Source organism: Mizuhopecten yessoensis, unplaced genomic scaffold (assembly GCF_002113885.1).
Source record: "Mizuhopecten yessoensis strain PY_sf001 unplaced genomic scaffold, ASM211388v2 scaffold3101, whole genome shotgun sequence".
Taxonomy (NCBI): domain Eukaryota; kingdom Metazoa; phylum Mollusca; class Bivalvia; order Pectinida; family Pectinidae; genus Mizuhopecten; species Mizuhopecten yessoensis.
The window spans coordinates 473,420-489,872 of NW_018404876.1; the positions used below are offsets into that span (position 1 = coordinate 473,420).

Consider the following 16,453-nt stretch of genomic DNA (forward strand, 5'->3'; position numbering starts at 1 on the left):
ATAACGGTAATACAATCTTGTTATATTAATGTTCGTTATTTTTAAAACAATATAGCAAAAAAATACACGTCATCATAAAACAGAATATCTTTGGTATTTATATATATAAAAACATATATCAATGAATGGCACATATGAAAAACCTCAACTTTCTGTGTAATTGGGATTTGGCCCATCATATACATCTCTACGTTCAGATCGTTGGAGGACATACCCATGGTTTATATATAATAATCCTCATACATATTGTGATATATTAACTGGTATCCTTGAGTGAGCTCATTACTACTGACGCATATGTGGTATATGTAATGATATTCAAAATTAGGACTGTCACTTTTTCCTGAAATAAATTCATTGTAACTGGTTAACACTATTGCCATCACTATATTCCTGGAATGAGTTAATAACCATTGGCGTCTATGGGCTATATATATACAGGTCTTTGTGCAACCTTACACTAGGACTACCATTATAACACTGGAACCAGTTCTGACGAATATATGTGGTATACAGAACGTTGTCTAACACAACGATACGAGCATCACGTTATTCCCGGAATGAATGTATATGTGATATTTAACTGCTTTCCATCGCCGAAGTCACCACTGTATTCATTAAGTGAGTTTATTATTAATGGCTAATAGAGACGTGTGTCCAACCTCAGTTCAAATTCAATCACGGTATTCCTGGAAAGAGTTAAGTGTTACTTTTGTATATGCATTATTTAAATGCGGTCCAACGCTGAGGTCCTTCATTACTGGCATTTATGTCGTATCAGAGACATTTTTCTGACACCAGGGCCACCCCTGTATTCCTGGAGTGAGTTCACTTTTACAAACAACAGGTATATCACTGTATTCCCGGAGTGAAACCATAATTACTAACAACAGGTATATCTCTGTATTCTCGGAAAAATATCATTATTAACAACGTTTCTGTATTCCCGGAGTTAATTCATTATAACTAACAACATGTTTATCACTGTATTCCTGGAGTGAGTTCATTACACGTATTACTAACAACAGGTCTATCACTGTATTCCTAGAGCGAGTTCATTATTACTAACAACAGGTTTATCACTGTATTCCCGGAGTGAGTTCATTATTACTAACAACAGGTTTATCACTGCATTCCCGGAGTTAGTTCATCTTTACAAATAACAGGGTTATCACTGTATTCCCGGAGTGAGTTCATTACAACTAACAACAGGTTTATCACTGTATTCCCGGAGTGAGTTCATTATTACTGACAACAGGATTATCACTGTCTTCCCGGAGTGAGTTCATTAAATGTATTACTTACAACAGGTATATCACTGTATTTCCGGAGTGAGTTCATTATTACAAACAACAGGGCTATCACTGTATTCCCGGAGTGAGTTCATTATTACTAACAACAGGTTTATCACTGTAATCCCGGAGTGAGTTCATTATTACAAACAGGGTTATCACTGTATTCCCGGAGTGAGTTCATTAAATGTATTACTGACAACAGGATTATCACTGTAATCCCGGATTGAGTTCATTATTACAAACAGGGTTATCACTGTATTCCCGGAGTGAGTTAATTAAATGTATTACTGACAACAGGTTTATCACTGTATTCCCGGAATGAGTTCATTATTACTTACAACAGGTTTATCATTGTATTCCCGGAGTGAGTTAATTATTACTAACAATAGGTTTATCACTGTAATCCCGGAGTGAGTTCATTATTACAAACAGGGTTATCGTTGTATTCCAGGAGTGATTTCGTTATTACAAACAACAGGTTTATCTCTGTATTCCCGGAGTGAGTTCATTATTACTAACTACAGGTTTATCACTGTATTCCCGGAGTGATGTCACCAACACTTGCGTCTATGGATACATAGCTCTGTATACTCGGGGCATCAGTCATAAGTGGAGATTTTTCGTCAACGAAGTTTTTCATTTCTTTGGCAACTTTCTTTGCTAGTCGTCTGTTCAATAATCTTCCCTGAAATACAATATGAATATTTTTTATCATTACTATTCTTATTCATTATAGCGCAGTTATTAGTTTGAGCGCTTACTGTATGAAAATATTTTGCACAGATATATTGCATCACCAAATGCATTGATGTGACGCCAACCAATTAAATTCGCTAATTAATATGTAAAAAGAAACTTTAGCAGATAGTTTACCGCCATAATAAGTATAACATAAGTATGACATTTTGAAGCTACTACATCACTTTATGTTTTACTTCAGAATTTTATGTTGTACTAAAAGCTATATTTTATACTTTATATCATACAAACGATACCCTGTTGAGGTCGAAGACGTTAAGTACAATAGAGCACAGTGTACAGAATAGCATCAGGCTGAGGAGCAGCAGCAGCATCTTCTGATATTTATGTATCAGAGACTCCATATCCGGACTGTAATGACACGTAAATCATCAAAGAATGGCATTAAACCATTATCATTACAAAATAAACGAAACTTTCAAAATTTTGATCACATTAAACTTTGTTTTACTATTAGTTCAGAGAAATGTGCCTTTCAAAAGGGGCTGGCAATAAATTCGGGAAATTAAAAAGCAATTCTTAGGAAAAGAAGAAAAAAAGGAATATAACATACGTTGGCGGAAAGCGAGGTGGGGGTAAATGAAACGAGGGGCAATATATCGACGGTTTTTATAAAGTCGAACCTTACAATAATGAAGAACATGATAAAGTGTATGATGATAAAAGACATCTGCATATTGATGTGTTATTATGCAAGTTAAATTCCACTCTAAGTTACTCTATAAATTCATTGGAATTTCATTATTTTTCTGTAAAAATGATAGCAATACTTGAATGAATAACACGCCTGAGACGCCGTTAATATCATAACAGAACTGTTCAATTTATATCTATTCTTGCATAATAAGTATACAAATGAAATCTTACTCTTCCGTAAAGCCGAGGAATTTTCCCGTTAACAGGTTTGTCAACCCAATACCAAGACCTTGGATGCACGTCGCAATACCTATGGCCGTACCAATGGCGTGCCTCGGCACGACGATAATAATGCAAGGCCACAGACACACCTGTAATAAGTTACAAAGATAATGAAAGGTACAAAGATAATGATACACTGACACAGACACATTGTAATAAGGTACAAAGATAATGATATACGGACACAGACACACTGTAATAAGGTAAAAAGATAATGATACACTGACACAGACACAATGTAATAAGGTACAAAGATAATGATACACTGACATAGACACACTGTAATAAGGTACAAAGATAATGATACACGGACACAGACACACTGTAATAAGGTACAAAGATAATGATACACTGATAAAGACACACTGCAATAAGGTACAAAGATAATGATACACTGACACAGACACACTGTAATAAGGTACAAAGATAATGATATACGGACAAAGACACACTGTAATAAGGTACACAGATAATGATACACTGACAGACACACTGTAATAAGGTACAAAGATAATGATATACGGACAGATAATGATACACGGACACAAACAGACCTGTAATATTAGTTATATAAAGTTATATACACATGTGTATATGTTATAAATGTATGTACATGGCCCGACTTATGGAGTGGTTAATACTCCGGTCGTCCACGCAGGCGGCCGGGGTTCGATCCCCGAAGTCGTCGTTCGCATGGATATTCAGGTAAAGTGTTTTTCTCGAGCTCCTGCCCACACAACTCCAACAACCCAGGTGGAGTATAAATTGGTCTGTGGTGGATGTTGTGGTATCTGTGCTGTAGCATTCAAGTGAGTTGGCACTATAAATTATGCCGTTGGAAGCACGGTCCCACTACAAACAGAACACATCACATCTCCAGCACACACGCAGGCAAACACATAGGGAGATATTATTTTTTTTATCTGTTTCAGACCACAATTTTGTTTGTATATCATTGTGCCTGATATGAATGAATACCCTATATCATTGTTTTTATCTATCTCATTCAGTCATATGTCGACACTTTAGATAATTTCAGAATTTACAGATATTGCTCACCGCGGCAAATGTGTAGGCGGCGCCCATCCAGATGGTAAGAATGAGAGGGTGAACTTCTGGACAATAGGCGAGGAGTGGGAAGATAGGCAACGTGAACACACATGTAGCAATGAGAACCATCCCGTGACAATTAATCAATGCCTGAAATAAAGCCAGAAAGGTGTCAAGAATTCGATAAAAAACGTTTTTTGTCACTGCTGAGAACATATACAAAATGTTTTCTTTACATCTTATGAAATTAGGTCCCGTATTGATTTTATGTTGATCAATCAGAATTGTTTTTTCTATTCACTGCATTCAAAACCGAAGATACTTTCGTTCAGCTGCAGATAAATCGTCGGTAGAAACAATGGTGTTTTTATTTACATAATTGGTGTAACAAATAGAAAAGTTAACGATTTTCCAAATGTATAAAGGATTGGACAAGATAATAATTTGGTCTATCGATGCAAAGACCGAAAACCGAAGTGCATATTTCGCATAAACAGTAAAGAGTGCACTTCATTGTTCGGTCTAATTAATTATCTTTGTCCAATCTTTATAATGTCATTCTAAAATTACAAAGGAAATGTTTACTACACAAAATTTGTGTCAATTTCATTTTCTACAAAAATAATATTTTTATGAATGGCGCAATGATATTTATGTTGATATATATAATTTTATATATATTTTAAATACCGCGCGCGCGTACCGATGTTTTCATTCGTGCTACTTTTTTTTTAATTAGGATTCTGCCACACTTGTGGATTATATGATATCCAACGAGAACCAATGCTATATCCTTTATATACTGGGTAGATGTGTAGTCACAGGTAATTTCAGAGTACCTGTTTTTATCTTCATACATTCTTTCCTTTTTGTATATCTCCTCTGTTAATGTTGGGTGTTTTTTTGGTTAATTCAAAGAATTTATTCAAAGATTATCACACTGTGTTTTTAGAGTTTATCGTGACTACATGGATGTGGATAAAATCGGAAGGTCACCTCAGACGGATTCGAGATTTTATTAACTTGCTTGCGATGAGACAATTGTTCTCACGACCAACCCTGAAAACATGGTGCGTGTATATGAAACTATTTTTTAGCAAATCCATTCCCAAATGAAATAATCCATTATCAAGTCTTTCTCAAGTATACTCATACTGCCAACCAGTGGAAATGCCATTTTCATGCTACTGGTAGGTGTTATAAAGCAGTAGATAGATGATTATAAGAGACTACATGGTAAAAGACCTTCATCATTCAATAACATTTTCAAAAAGTCAATCCCATGTTATTATCCACCACAACTTACCAGAAGACTGCCAACGAACGGCGATATGAGAACCGATATGTCGTATACAGCTCCATTGTAGTAGGCGGATGTTGTTTTAGAGTATCCATATCTATCCTGGATGTATTTGCTGTAATGGAACAATACCGAGACATACTAATGCCGTAATACAGTATAGGTTTTGTGCTGTAATATGGCGACATGGTAAAAATGGCAGTATAAAACAGATCGTATACTGTATTCATGGTTAACTGTTATATATCCTATATTCGTAACAGAATACAAGATACAAGATGCAAGAAGATTTATTTAGAGTCGCATACATATCAACCTGGAACATTAGCTCTTGAGAGCTATTTTTGCGACAAACACAAGTATATAAAATAACAATAACATAATGTAATGGTATAAGTAGAAACGAGCTAATATAAATAGCATAGCAGACATTTTTTCATTACAGAAGAATACACGGTAATGTCACATGTAAGTTAGACAATCAATTGCACAATTTTTTAATGTTATCACAAGGCTTAACATTTAATTATATTATGTTTTTTATATAAAATTCAAAGTTTTGACACATATTTATAAACGTTTATTATACATACATGCTAAAATAGCAAAGGGTACAAATTGGCATGATATACACTAACATACTGTCATAGTGTGGATTAAAAAATAGCATTTCATGTAGTAAAGAAAAATAAGATTAAGAGAGAATATACAAGTTCTTCTGTAATCTATTGAAGGTTTACTGTATTACGGTTAATAGTGATACAGTATACAGGTTCTACTGCAATATAGCATGTAGCGATACCGTGTCTGTGACAGTATAATCGTACTTATTTGTATTATTCATATTATACGTATAAAAGGTGAAGTTGATATTTTTCTGTTGTGACAAATAAGATAAGAATAGTATATGAATAACGTTTATTCCATTCGTTGATACATCATTATCATTTATGAAGAAACCAATGATATTCTCGACGTACTAAATAATAATGTACATAGTTATTTATACATACAACTTATAATTGTATGCATGAGATTTATATATCAGTTACATATAGATATACTGTCAGGAACATCATATTTGTATTATTTTCAAGTCAATCACCTTTCATCATCTCTCTGCATATGATTAGATTTGCACTTATGATCAGACAATACATTTCTTATCATGGTTAATTTTTGCCGGATACTTACGTTCCGTTTCCCACGAAAGGCAAATAGCTGGCGTAATAGGACATAAGCATCAAACAAACCATCCAGTAAGAAGCCGGGAACTCACGGATGTCTTTACGCGACTTTAAAAATAGCAATAATGAAACCATTTTTCATTTGTATATATGCTAAGTATTGTATACATGCTTAAATGTTATATATATATAATGATATATACTTAGTATTATACCAAACAGCAATATAAGTGTATTATGTTTTATAAAGAATCACTTCAGGTCATGCCTTAATTATATCTGATAGACCTTAAGATCAAAATAATAACTTACCACGGGCAGAGCTTTCATGTTCATCTTGCAGTCATCATCAAGTTGTTTTGTACCATAATAATCTACAATTGCTAAACTAATGGCGCATAGAACCCCGATGACACAGGTTAGCGTTCCTAGATAATAACAAATAATTCATATTTTTAAAGTTACGATGTGGTATCACACGATGTTTCAGATTAGAAAAAATATTTTTGACATTTTTGATACTGATCAACCAATGAGATTGAATTTCTGCAAATGAAACGAACTTCCAATTTATGTCAAATTTAAAATTATCTGAAAACACTATGACTAAGCCAGATGATAGCCTGGTATTCTTTTGTTATCATCATTTTTCATCATATTTCTATCTGTTTTAAACATGAATATTGACTCATGAATATGACCTGATTTTTTCAAATGATTACCCAACCTACTAATAATATATAATATAATGCAAGTGGTATACGTCAGTTGTGTAATAAGTTTTTAAAATAAAATTTTCAACTCTTTCAACTTGTTTCAAAATTCAATCTGTAACAATACATAGAAATTACTTTTGGCAAGTTGTTTCTCTCTCCATGTGCTCGGCATTCATTGTAAGTGTATAAAGACCTGAACAACTCACCCAGCCAGAAGGCCCATTGTATCCCATACACTTTCGCTACGTTGGCGGTAAGAAGAAAATTTGAAACGTTTCCCAAACGTAACGCAAATATTACAAATCCATAAACAAAAGAGATTCTGTCTTTGAACCAAAACGCGACAACGCGGTCTTGAACAACTACAAAAGTATAAAAAGAAGCATTAGTTAAAAAGTTCAGAATATATCATAACAGATCAACCAAATGCCTATATCTGACCTTTAAAAAAAGCACTGCTGTTGAAGCTTGTTTGATCAAATTTTACAATATATTCACACTTATACCATATAATCAATATCGGTGCAATTTGATAAAAGTCGATCAATCAATTACATAATTTATAAGGTATCAAGTACCTTAAACAGAAATTATGAAATAGAAACATCTAGATGTTGAATATTTCGTTTACACTCTTAAAGCCTGAGAACTAAACGAAGTGGGATATACTGAATCAAGTCCATAACTGAAGACAAGTGTCGATTTAGCGTGATGGTAGACATACTAAGAGACAACCCAGTCCCCGCCCCGACAAGCAGACGACCACATATCATCAGTGGAAACATTGCGGTTGTTCCCTGGATCCCATCCATGGTGGCGACAGCAAACAGGAGGGAACCAATACTAGCCATCGTCGTAACGATGACAGCGGATACTGATAAAACAAAAACGCATGATGATTTAATTGTAATTTTCAATATCATAACATCTCCAAAAATTGTAGAATAAATATCGTCAATTTTATGTCATGTATAACGCATCTATATATCAGTACACTTGTACATGGTAACTATATATATTATCATAGAGTTTATCATATGAAAGAATGGTAGGTATAGAGGTTAGGGAATTCTAATTTCGAATGCCCAACATATACGCTATCACTAAAACGTTTTTTCCCCAACTTCTACCTTGAATTTTGGAAAAAAAAATGATAGTAAAATGTCGATTGCAACGAACATATTCGATAACGGTAGAAAAGAACAACATTGCAAGGGTATAGAAAAGAGTTGATAAAACTCAAAGCCTATTTATAATCGTTTACTCCTCTGAGATTATATCAGTCACCGACAGTTTTGATGAGAAAAGTTCTTCAATTTTGTCAAATGACAACATTATCGCATTGAAATACAAGATATTGAACTCAAACGATATACTCATGTACTTCTTAATTAGGATTTTCAAAATGTAGTTTTAGAAATGATTTTGTGCAGTCAATAAAACCGTTTCCATCCAAACTTTGCGTGTGTATGACACACCTGTCCCAGGTATAACAGCCATTTAGGATAAATCTATCCCACAAAGGTTCAGCTGCTGACCATAATTTCAGGGACTATATATATAAAAAAAAATATCCTGACTGAGGAGTGTATGAAAACAAATAATTCAATTTGGTACCAAGAATAACTACCTTACTATATTTGCACTCTTTCCGGTAGGAGTGGGATGAGAATGAGTCAGTCATTGTGTGACGGTTGGGGAAATATACCATTGGTTGTACAATTTGGGCTCAGAACCTTATCGAAGCGTCCGTTCTGACCCAAACACTACAGTCTCAGGTAGAATTCAAACTTACATTTGATAGATTCTATTAACCCTACATGAGTGTGGTATAACTGTGGAAGAAAGTTCAAATGTATGTTTTATTGTATTATACATACACTACATAAAAGAAGAAGGAGAAGAATATTTACCTCGGTTTCCGATCCTGTCGATGATGTAACCTCCTGGTAAGGCACATAGTGCGTTCCTGTTACAAACCATAAATGACATCAACGCTTAAAGAACATATTGTATTATTATTTAGTAACAATCAAGAAAGATAATACTAAGTTGTTTGATTGTAATGACAAGATAACTGAAATGTTGTTACCAGTGATGCTTTTACAAGATGTGACTTTATTTTATTTTTGACATTATTTGGTGTCAAGCTGTACCCTTTCACTGTGTTATGACGTTATATACGTACATCCAGAAGTAGGCTGTGTAAAGCTGGTTGTACCGATCGGGACCCAGCCCCAGACAACCCTCGCAACACGTTTCATTACTTGTTATATTTTGGCAATTTCCAGTCTAAAGTGAAAAATACCAACTGTTATCATATTAGGTATTTTTTTTATACATATCCACTCAAAACATAAATATAGATTCATTTACCTGGGATAGGAAATGTTTCCATGAGAATTTATATTATTATAAGACATTCAAACTTGAATCAATCAACAGTAATTCATTGAAATTAATATGTTATTTCCCCACACCAATACTACCCTCTGATTGTATAAGAAAACAGCTATTTCTATGTGTTGCATTCCGTTCCTTACTTTCGTTATTAAATTCATCTCCCATGGACATCGGAGGCTATTGATATGTTGTAGTTCTAATAGAAATGTGGGACGCAGACAATACACGTTACATACTAGGTGTATTGAAATGTTAGTTATTATAATATTAAATTATGTATTGCAGGTTTATACAGATTAGCCGATGAATATGTAAACAATATAAGGAGCAAGTGATATTTCGTTTCTGGCATTACTTACGTCCTGACACTGTATGTCTGCTTGGACGGCGCTGATGATGTCGATGTTGAAGAAACATCCAAAAGTCATAGAGCAGTCTAACACGAGAATCAGATAACGCCATTTCCCTACCAGGTAAAACAATCAGATAACGCCATTTCCCTACCAGGTAAAACAATCAGATAACGCAATTTCCCTATCAGGTAAAACAATTAGATAACGCAATTTCACTATCCGGTAAAACAATCAGATAACGCAATTTCCCTATCAGGTAAAACAATCAGCAATATACATAAGGTATTTCAAGAGAGCACAACTGTCCAACAATACCACTACACACCAAAACACCGCTGATATCATCTTTCTATTCGAATCATTTAAACGAATTTTCTGAATATTCATTTGGGTAAAACAAATGAAAGATTTTTTACAATTTTGAACATCGATGTCTTTAATGCATAGCATGATGAAATCCGGAGGGTTCTCAATAATGCTTATAAACAATTTTAATCATGTTTTTATGGAATAAAATGGTATTGTAACATTGTCATATTGAACAAAACGGGTAAAAACTTGTGTTTATAATTTGCAATAACAACTGCGTAATACTGACAGTTCAACAATGAATAATCAGTCCATTGCTGTGGTATTATGTTGTGACGTTACAATTAATAATGATATGCAATGCATTTTCTTGCTATTATTTTCATTAGGGTTTAAACGAAAACTTGGAGTTAATTTATAAGTTAATTTATGTTTTGTACGAAAATAATATATGCCTATGATACAAAATCATAGCAATATTGTTTTACACTATCAACGTCATAATCTTACAATGACTGACAATACTTAATATCATACTCAGCTAACGTCACCTTAATACAACACATACACACCACATTGACATAGCATAACACAAAACACGTTAACTCAATGCAATATAGGTACAAACATACATGTACTGAAACACATATACAGCATCAATACATGTACTGAAACACATATACAGCATCAATACATGTACTGTAACACATATACAGCATCAATACATTACGATGTATTACACTTAAACGTCCTTTAAATAATAATACAACAACAACATATCTATCCAAACAATATCAAAATTATCTTCCTAAAACACCAATTCACTAAAATGTCGTATTAAGTTAACGTCATCTCCGTAACTAATGCAAAACTAGAAGTAGTATATAATTGACGTAATCTTCTTACAAATTCATTTCACAACTATTCAGTACTACACGTGTACATCTGATGGCATCTCACAACAATATCAAGGCATATCTATATAGTGTTACACCACTAACGTCATCTTCCCTTCACATTAATACTAAACAGTACACTTAATCCTCATACAAATCTAATACAACAATATAGTTTTATACATCTTGCCTCATCTTGCTAACAATAACAACAATTTAAATATCTTCTGATACTTACATTCCTCGACTTTCATGGCGGTCTGTAGGGACGTTATCAGGTACAGCAGACATAGTCCTTGAAAAGGGAAAAATAAAATTTAAAAAAATAACCCTAGAAACGAAGTATCATATTCTTCATTTCAATTGAAAAGAAAATCATACATTCCTGAAGATATCATGTTATTCTAATAAACCGACCAATTTTGTTCTACCCATCACATGCCACCATAGGAGACCGTGAGATTACTGCCCAAGGCTCAAAAATATACAAGTAAATTAAGATCTTTTATTTTTGTATAACATGAAATGTGTGATTTACTTCACACTTTTAACTCCTGATGAGCGCGAATAAATTTAGCAGTCACAAGTATCAACTTGAGTTATCACTTCATAAACTGCAAAATAGCAAGCTACTTCTTATACAGTTGTCATTGTTGAAAAACAAAACAAAATGTGCTGAAAAGTAATTTGGTCACCAGGGATGACTTTTTTCTCCATAATTGTTGGACTGTGTACTGATAGAAAGTGTATGCACGAGCTTGTTGTCTAAGATTTCAGTGTTCGTCTGGAATAGTTGTTCCCTAGTTTTTCAAGTTTCCTTAGTGCCCGTTGTTGACTTTTCATCTTAAATTTGAGCTTTGTTTTTGTCCTCGTGTGTTAATGCTGTGAATAATTTTACTCTTTTCCTTTTTATTTTTTTATTTTCTATTGAATGTCCGATATGTATATAAAAGCTTCCTGTGGTGAATTTACTCGTCGCGTTGTGTATTCATGATTACCACACACTGTACTAGTTATGATAACAGATAACAAGCCATTGTGAAGTGAGATGGTGTGTTATTGAGTGTGTAAACAAGACAGCATGTGACAAAGATAAAACGTAAGGCCTGTCTGATGGGAATGCGAAAGAAAAATTACAACAAAACAAGGACAAAACTAGTAACACAAAATTAACTACAAAAGACAGGGATAGGAAAAAAGGAGACATAACAAGGAAAACAAAACACAAAAAAGGCATTGCAACCTTATTTTTCAAACAAGTCTAACCAGTTTAAGTCAGACCGAGACATTGAGTCAAATGTCTTAAATGCATTTGCAATTCCCTTTTCAATTAATATAAAATATATGATTTTTGGATTATTTGAAAAAGCATGAATCTATAATAGAATTAATATGAAATAAGTGTTTTCATTTAATTTGATACATACAAAACTAGATGTTTACAAAGAGCGCTTAATCCTATGGTGTAAGGAAATTTGTTTAAAAGCATATTGTAAGGTTCAGAAATATATTGCTTATATAAAGGGGAACAAAATCTTAATAAGTTTACTAATGAATTGCATTAATTGATTAAAGTAGTTAAACATGCCTGCACCTTGGTGATTCTTTTTATACATAAAGTAATTCCTTAAATTATCAATTCCCATTGCATCAACCACCTGTATTTTGTTATGAGGTATCTTATCATGCACCTTACACTCATCAAGTAGATATTTACTCGAACATCACAATATCTCTGTCTGTTTGTTGTCTGTCTGTCTGTGTGCGTTTTGTGTTATCAGTGTCTTGTTTAAGCCTTTGTCCATGTCAAATATGAGTGTTCTTTAATAATAATGTATAGGGGATGTTAATACTTGTATGGCAGAACTCACCGCCGTACTCGTAATATATATATGTGGTAGTCAATGGAAGACCATTATATATATTATATTCTTGCTAATATGATAAAAAAAATCTCAAAGTAGTTTCCATTTCATATGATATTCACAAACTCGTACCGAATTTGCCATTTAAGGCCGAAAGAGCAAATTTAAAATTAAGTCATCTAGACTCGTTTCGTATGAACACAAAACTTACTGAACATTTTATAAACTTCAATACCAGTTATGACATACTCATCTTCAACAATGAAGTGGATATGAAGCTACTTTGAGATAATATTTTGTGTTGTAACTGAGATTATTTTCATATTCTAAACTCTAGACATGTTAATGATCTCTTCCTAGAGCATGCACCATACGAATATACCAGTAATATATTACGACATTTCCATCCTATATGTTACTCTTTTCTTTGCACTGTGTGTAATCCTGTTTTCTGTAAGCTAACAAACTATTAACATTGCATGTTAATTATAATCTATTGATGCAGATTACATGTATGTCTTGTAAGACAAAGTGGTTAATGCAATAAGGGTCCATAGTCGCCGTAGTTAATTGCATTGCGAATATACCCTTACCTTAGCCGTCCTCCAACCAAAGAGACAGACAGCTACCCCCCGTAATATTCAAACTAAACTGTTTGTACTTACCATATCAGTGGAGATCACTCAGTCAGAAACATTTTGCATCTTAATTAAAATGGTAAGTATTGTTTACATTTTCAAGTTGTACCGGGTCAGTTAGCAATTGCATTCTATCAGAGTTGTGATAGATATAGTATTTAGACGTGTATCACATGTTTGATATAGATCTTATGATCTACATCTACTAGCTACTGGTCCGCCCACAATATCGAGTCCAAGCACAGAACACGGTTATCTACGTAATAGTTCAGATAAAGCGGGCTGAAGCAAATGCATCTTATCAGATTGCAAGTTGACTGCTGAAAACCACTAACATTTCGCTTGGCGTTATTTCAACGATTGTTCGTAACATATCCATGCGAGTCTTAATCACCCTAAAGTAACAACGACCGCTATCATGTGTCTGTTTAATTGTTTCAGAATAAAATTCGCGAGATATTTAGCTCGCAATTGTCTCTTGTCGCCAATAACTATAAAATATATACCTCATGAGTTTCCTAACATAGTGTTTGTTACCTGAAAGTCGGTAAGCATATCTTATTTTGATGTTGAGCATTTATAATTCCTTGATAGTAGCATTGATAAAGTATTTGATTTATACTGCATTGATGATCCTGAGTTTTTTTCAAATGATCGCTAGAAGCACAAATTAAGGAAAGATCTCTTGAAACATTCAGAAAGTCGATGCAGACATCAAAACAAAGACATTACTTACTGAACCATATACACTCAAGGTGAAACATGACAGTATAAAGAAATGTAGTATAACATGAAGGGTACCACTTTTAAAGTTACAAATTTAACAATCTGTAAGATATATAAACGTTCTATTTGTTAGGAATTTTCTTCAAAATACTTATTAGTTACAACGGCATTTATCAATTATGTCTTAATTGGTTTTACATTTAATATTAATTGAATATCAAGTTACATCCTCAGTCTCAAATCTCCCTATCACTCGATATACCTGATAAAGTTAAATCGGTGACGCGAACTTCAGACATATTTACATACATAGAAATATATTCCGTCTATTCGTATTGCAGAGTTATCTGCTCTTGTGAGCAGTCATTAATTGTTACGTTATTAGTTTGTGTGAGAAATTTATGTCGTTTTCTCAAAAATTAATGACAATACTCTCGCAAACAAATGACGTAACAATCAATAAGAGCAGATAACTCTGCAATACGAAAAGACGGAATGGCGTATATTGGTTAAAGGCTACATCGTTATCTTCTAAATCTGCGATAAGTTATATTTAGTGTACTGGAGCTTTGCTTCTATTATTAGTTGTTATATTAATGGTATTTAGTCTGCGTGATTGATACAGTTCATCAGCAATTAGATTGATGTTTTTTGGTAACTGTGCAGGCTGTGAATAAAAACAGACAAAACATGTTCGGTGCACATTTACCAACTGAACAACATACCGGAATGAAACATGTAGTAACAATGGCTAGGGTGGTCAATGCGAAATTTAACTATAATTAAAATAATTCATTTCAACAGCTCTCGAAACAGAAAGGGAAATCTACTAGCTGTCAGACAAATCTGATTGCTCATGGATCGGTTCAGGAATGCATCAATTTGATAATTGAGCTGGAGTTGGGGGGGTTTAAGAAAAGGAAAGGGACTTGTAGCTTTCGCGTTTACATGTAAAACATCCCGGATAAGATCTGTAGTCCTTATTTGTTCCTATCAAAAAATCAAATTTCACCGTAATATACCCGAGGCAACGTGAACCGATTCTTGTGCAGTCCAGCTCATCTGAAATATTATAGACTTCCCTTTCCATCGATACCCAGTTTTACGTGAAAGCCTAACAAATGATGTTTTTTAGCAGCTGATTAAAAACCTTCTTTGTTACTTTGGCTCACTTACCAAACGTAATTTTCCAGGAAGTAGTATGTGCGGGACACGCGCACTCAGCATTTTTTCAAAACGATTTGTATGCCATTTAAGAGGATACAAAACATTTATTCTGGATATAGAACAGGCGGAAAACGCGAGAGCTACACAGTCCTTCTTTGTTCAGCAAACGTGATGTATCCGAGTCAATTCCGCAGTCAGTTTTATCTGAAAGCTTATAAAATTATCTTTCCAGCGTTTCAAGTCTTATAACAAAAAAGGTTCAGAGATTGATGAAAAGAGGTGATGATACGGATCTTTGGTTTACCACCAACATTACCACTGCTGCCTGTCAAGACCTAGAGTGGTCAGGAGGACTGACAGGAAGTCGTCAACCGGAGCTACAGTCAGCAGAGCTAGCTGAGAGCACCACTGGAGTTGCGTGACATCATAGGCAACATCTGTATAGGGAGGCGATGGCTCGGAGTCGATCACTTTCATCAGCGGAGCAAAGCGGGTGGGAAAGAAAGAAAGGACATGATTATGAAAGTCGTTAGATCGGAGTAGGAAGAACAACGCAAATGTAGAGATGTGGAGATGGGACAGATATCGGTAGACGGCTCACCATTCAAGATGTTGTGCAGACCACACCGAGACAAGATATTGTGATATGGTCACACCTGCGAAAATGCTTGCAACGAAGCACACGAAAGAAAGGCTGCAAAATAGCAAAAGCTTCTGGAGCAGTGTAGGAAAATCGGAGCGAGTGCCTGGCTTTAACCATGCATAATCAGTTTGGAAGTTGCCCGAGAGAGTATGGATATGAGTATGGATCCAGGAGGAAGACTTCAATCAACAATTAATACCAAAGTTTATACTGCAGAGAGGGAATCAT

At 34.2% G+C, this 16,453-nt stretch overlaps 1 protein-coding gene across 2 annotated transcripts; it reads right to left on the reverse strand.

Annotated features, from left to right (window-relative positions):
- Window positions 1-1,809: 1,809 nt before the first annotated feature.
- LOC110447006 (major facilitator superfamily domain-containing protein 1-like) lies at window positions 1,810-13,915 on the reverse strand. 2 transcript variants are annotated; one of them, XM_021492385.1, is made up of 14 exons: window positions 13,717-13,915; window positions 11,425-11,481; window positions 9,988-10,094; window positions 9,414-9,517; window positions 9,139-9,194; window positions 7,950-8,099; window positions 7,432-7,587; window positions 6,822-6,937; window positions 6,517-6,617; window positions 5,329-5,437; window positions 4,032-4,172; window positions 2,922-3,061; window positions 2,291-2,405; window positions 1,810-1,980 (listed from the first exon to the last, which is right to left on the reverse strand). In XM_021492385.1, exons 2-14 carry the CDS (start codon window positions 11,438-11,440, stop codon window positions 1,825-1,827), a joined length of 1,467 nt encoding a protein of 488 aa, XP_021348060.1. In that variant the 5' UTR covers window positions 11,441-11,481; window positions 13,717-13,915; the 3' UTR covers window positions 1,810-1,824. The 2 variants fall into 2 exon arrangements, with proteins under 2 accessions (XP_021348060.1, XP_021348061.1); XM_021492386.1 differs by lacking the exon at window positions 13,717-13,915 and adding an exon at window positions 13,645-13,674.
- Between the last annotated feature and the right edge of the window lie 2,538 nt (window positions 13,916-16,453).

Excerpts from the sequence above, each read along its gene's own strand:
- LOC110447006 (XM_021492385.1), bottom strand. Across the intron at positions 9,518-9,987 it reads CAGACATACAGTGTCAGGAC|ACTGGAAATTGCCAAAATAT; the intron begins GTAAGTAATGCC and ends TTTTCACTTTAG. Across the intron at positions 8,100-9,138 it reads CGACAGGATCGGAAACCGAG|TATCCGCTGTCATCGTTACG; the intron begins GTAAATATTCTT and ends TTGTTTTATCAG.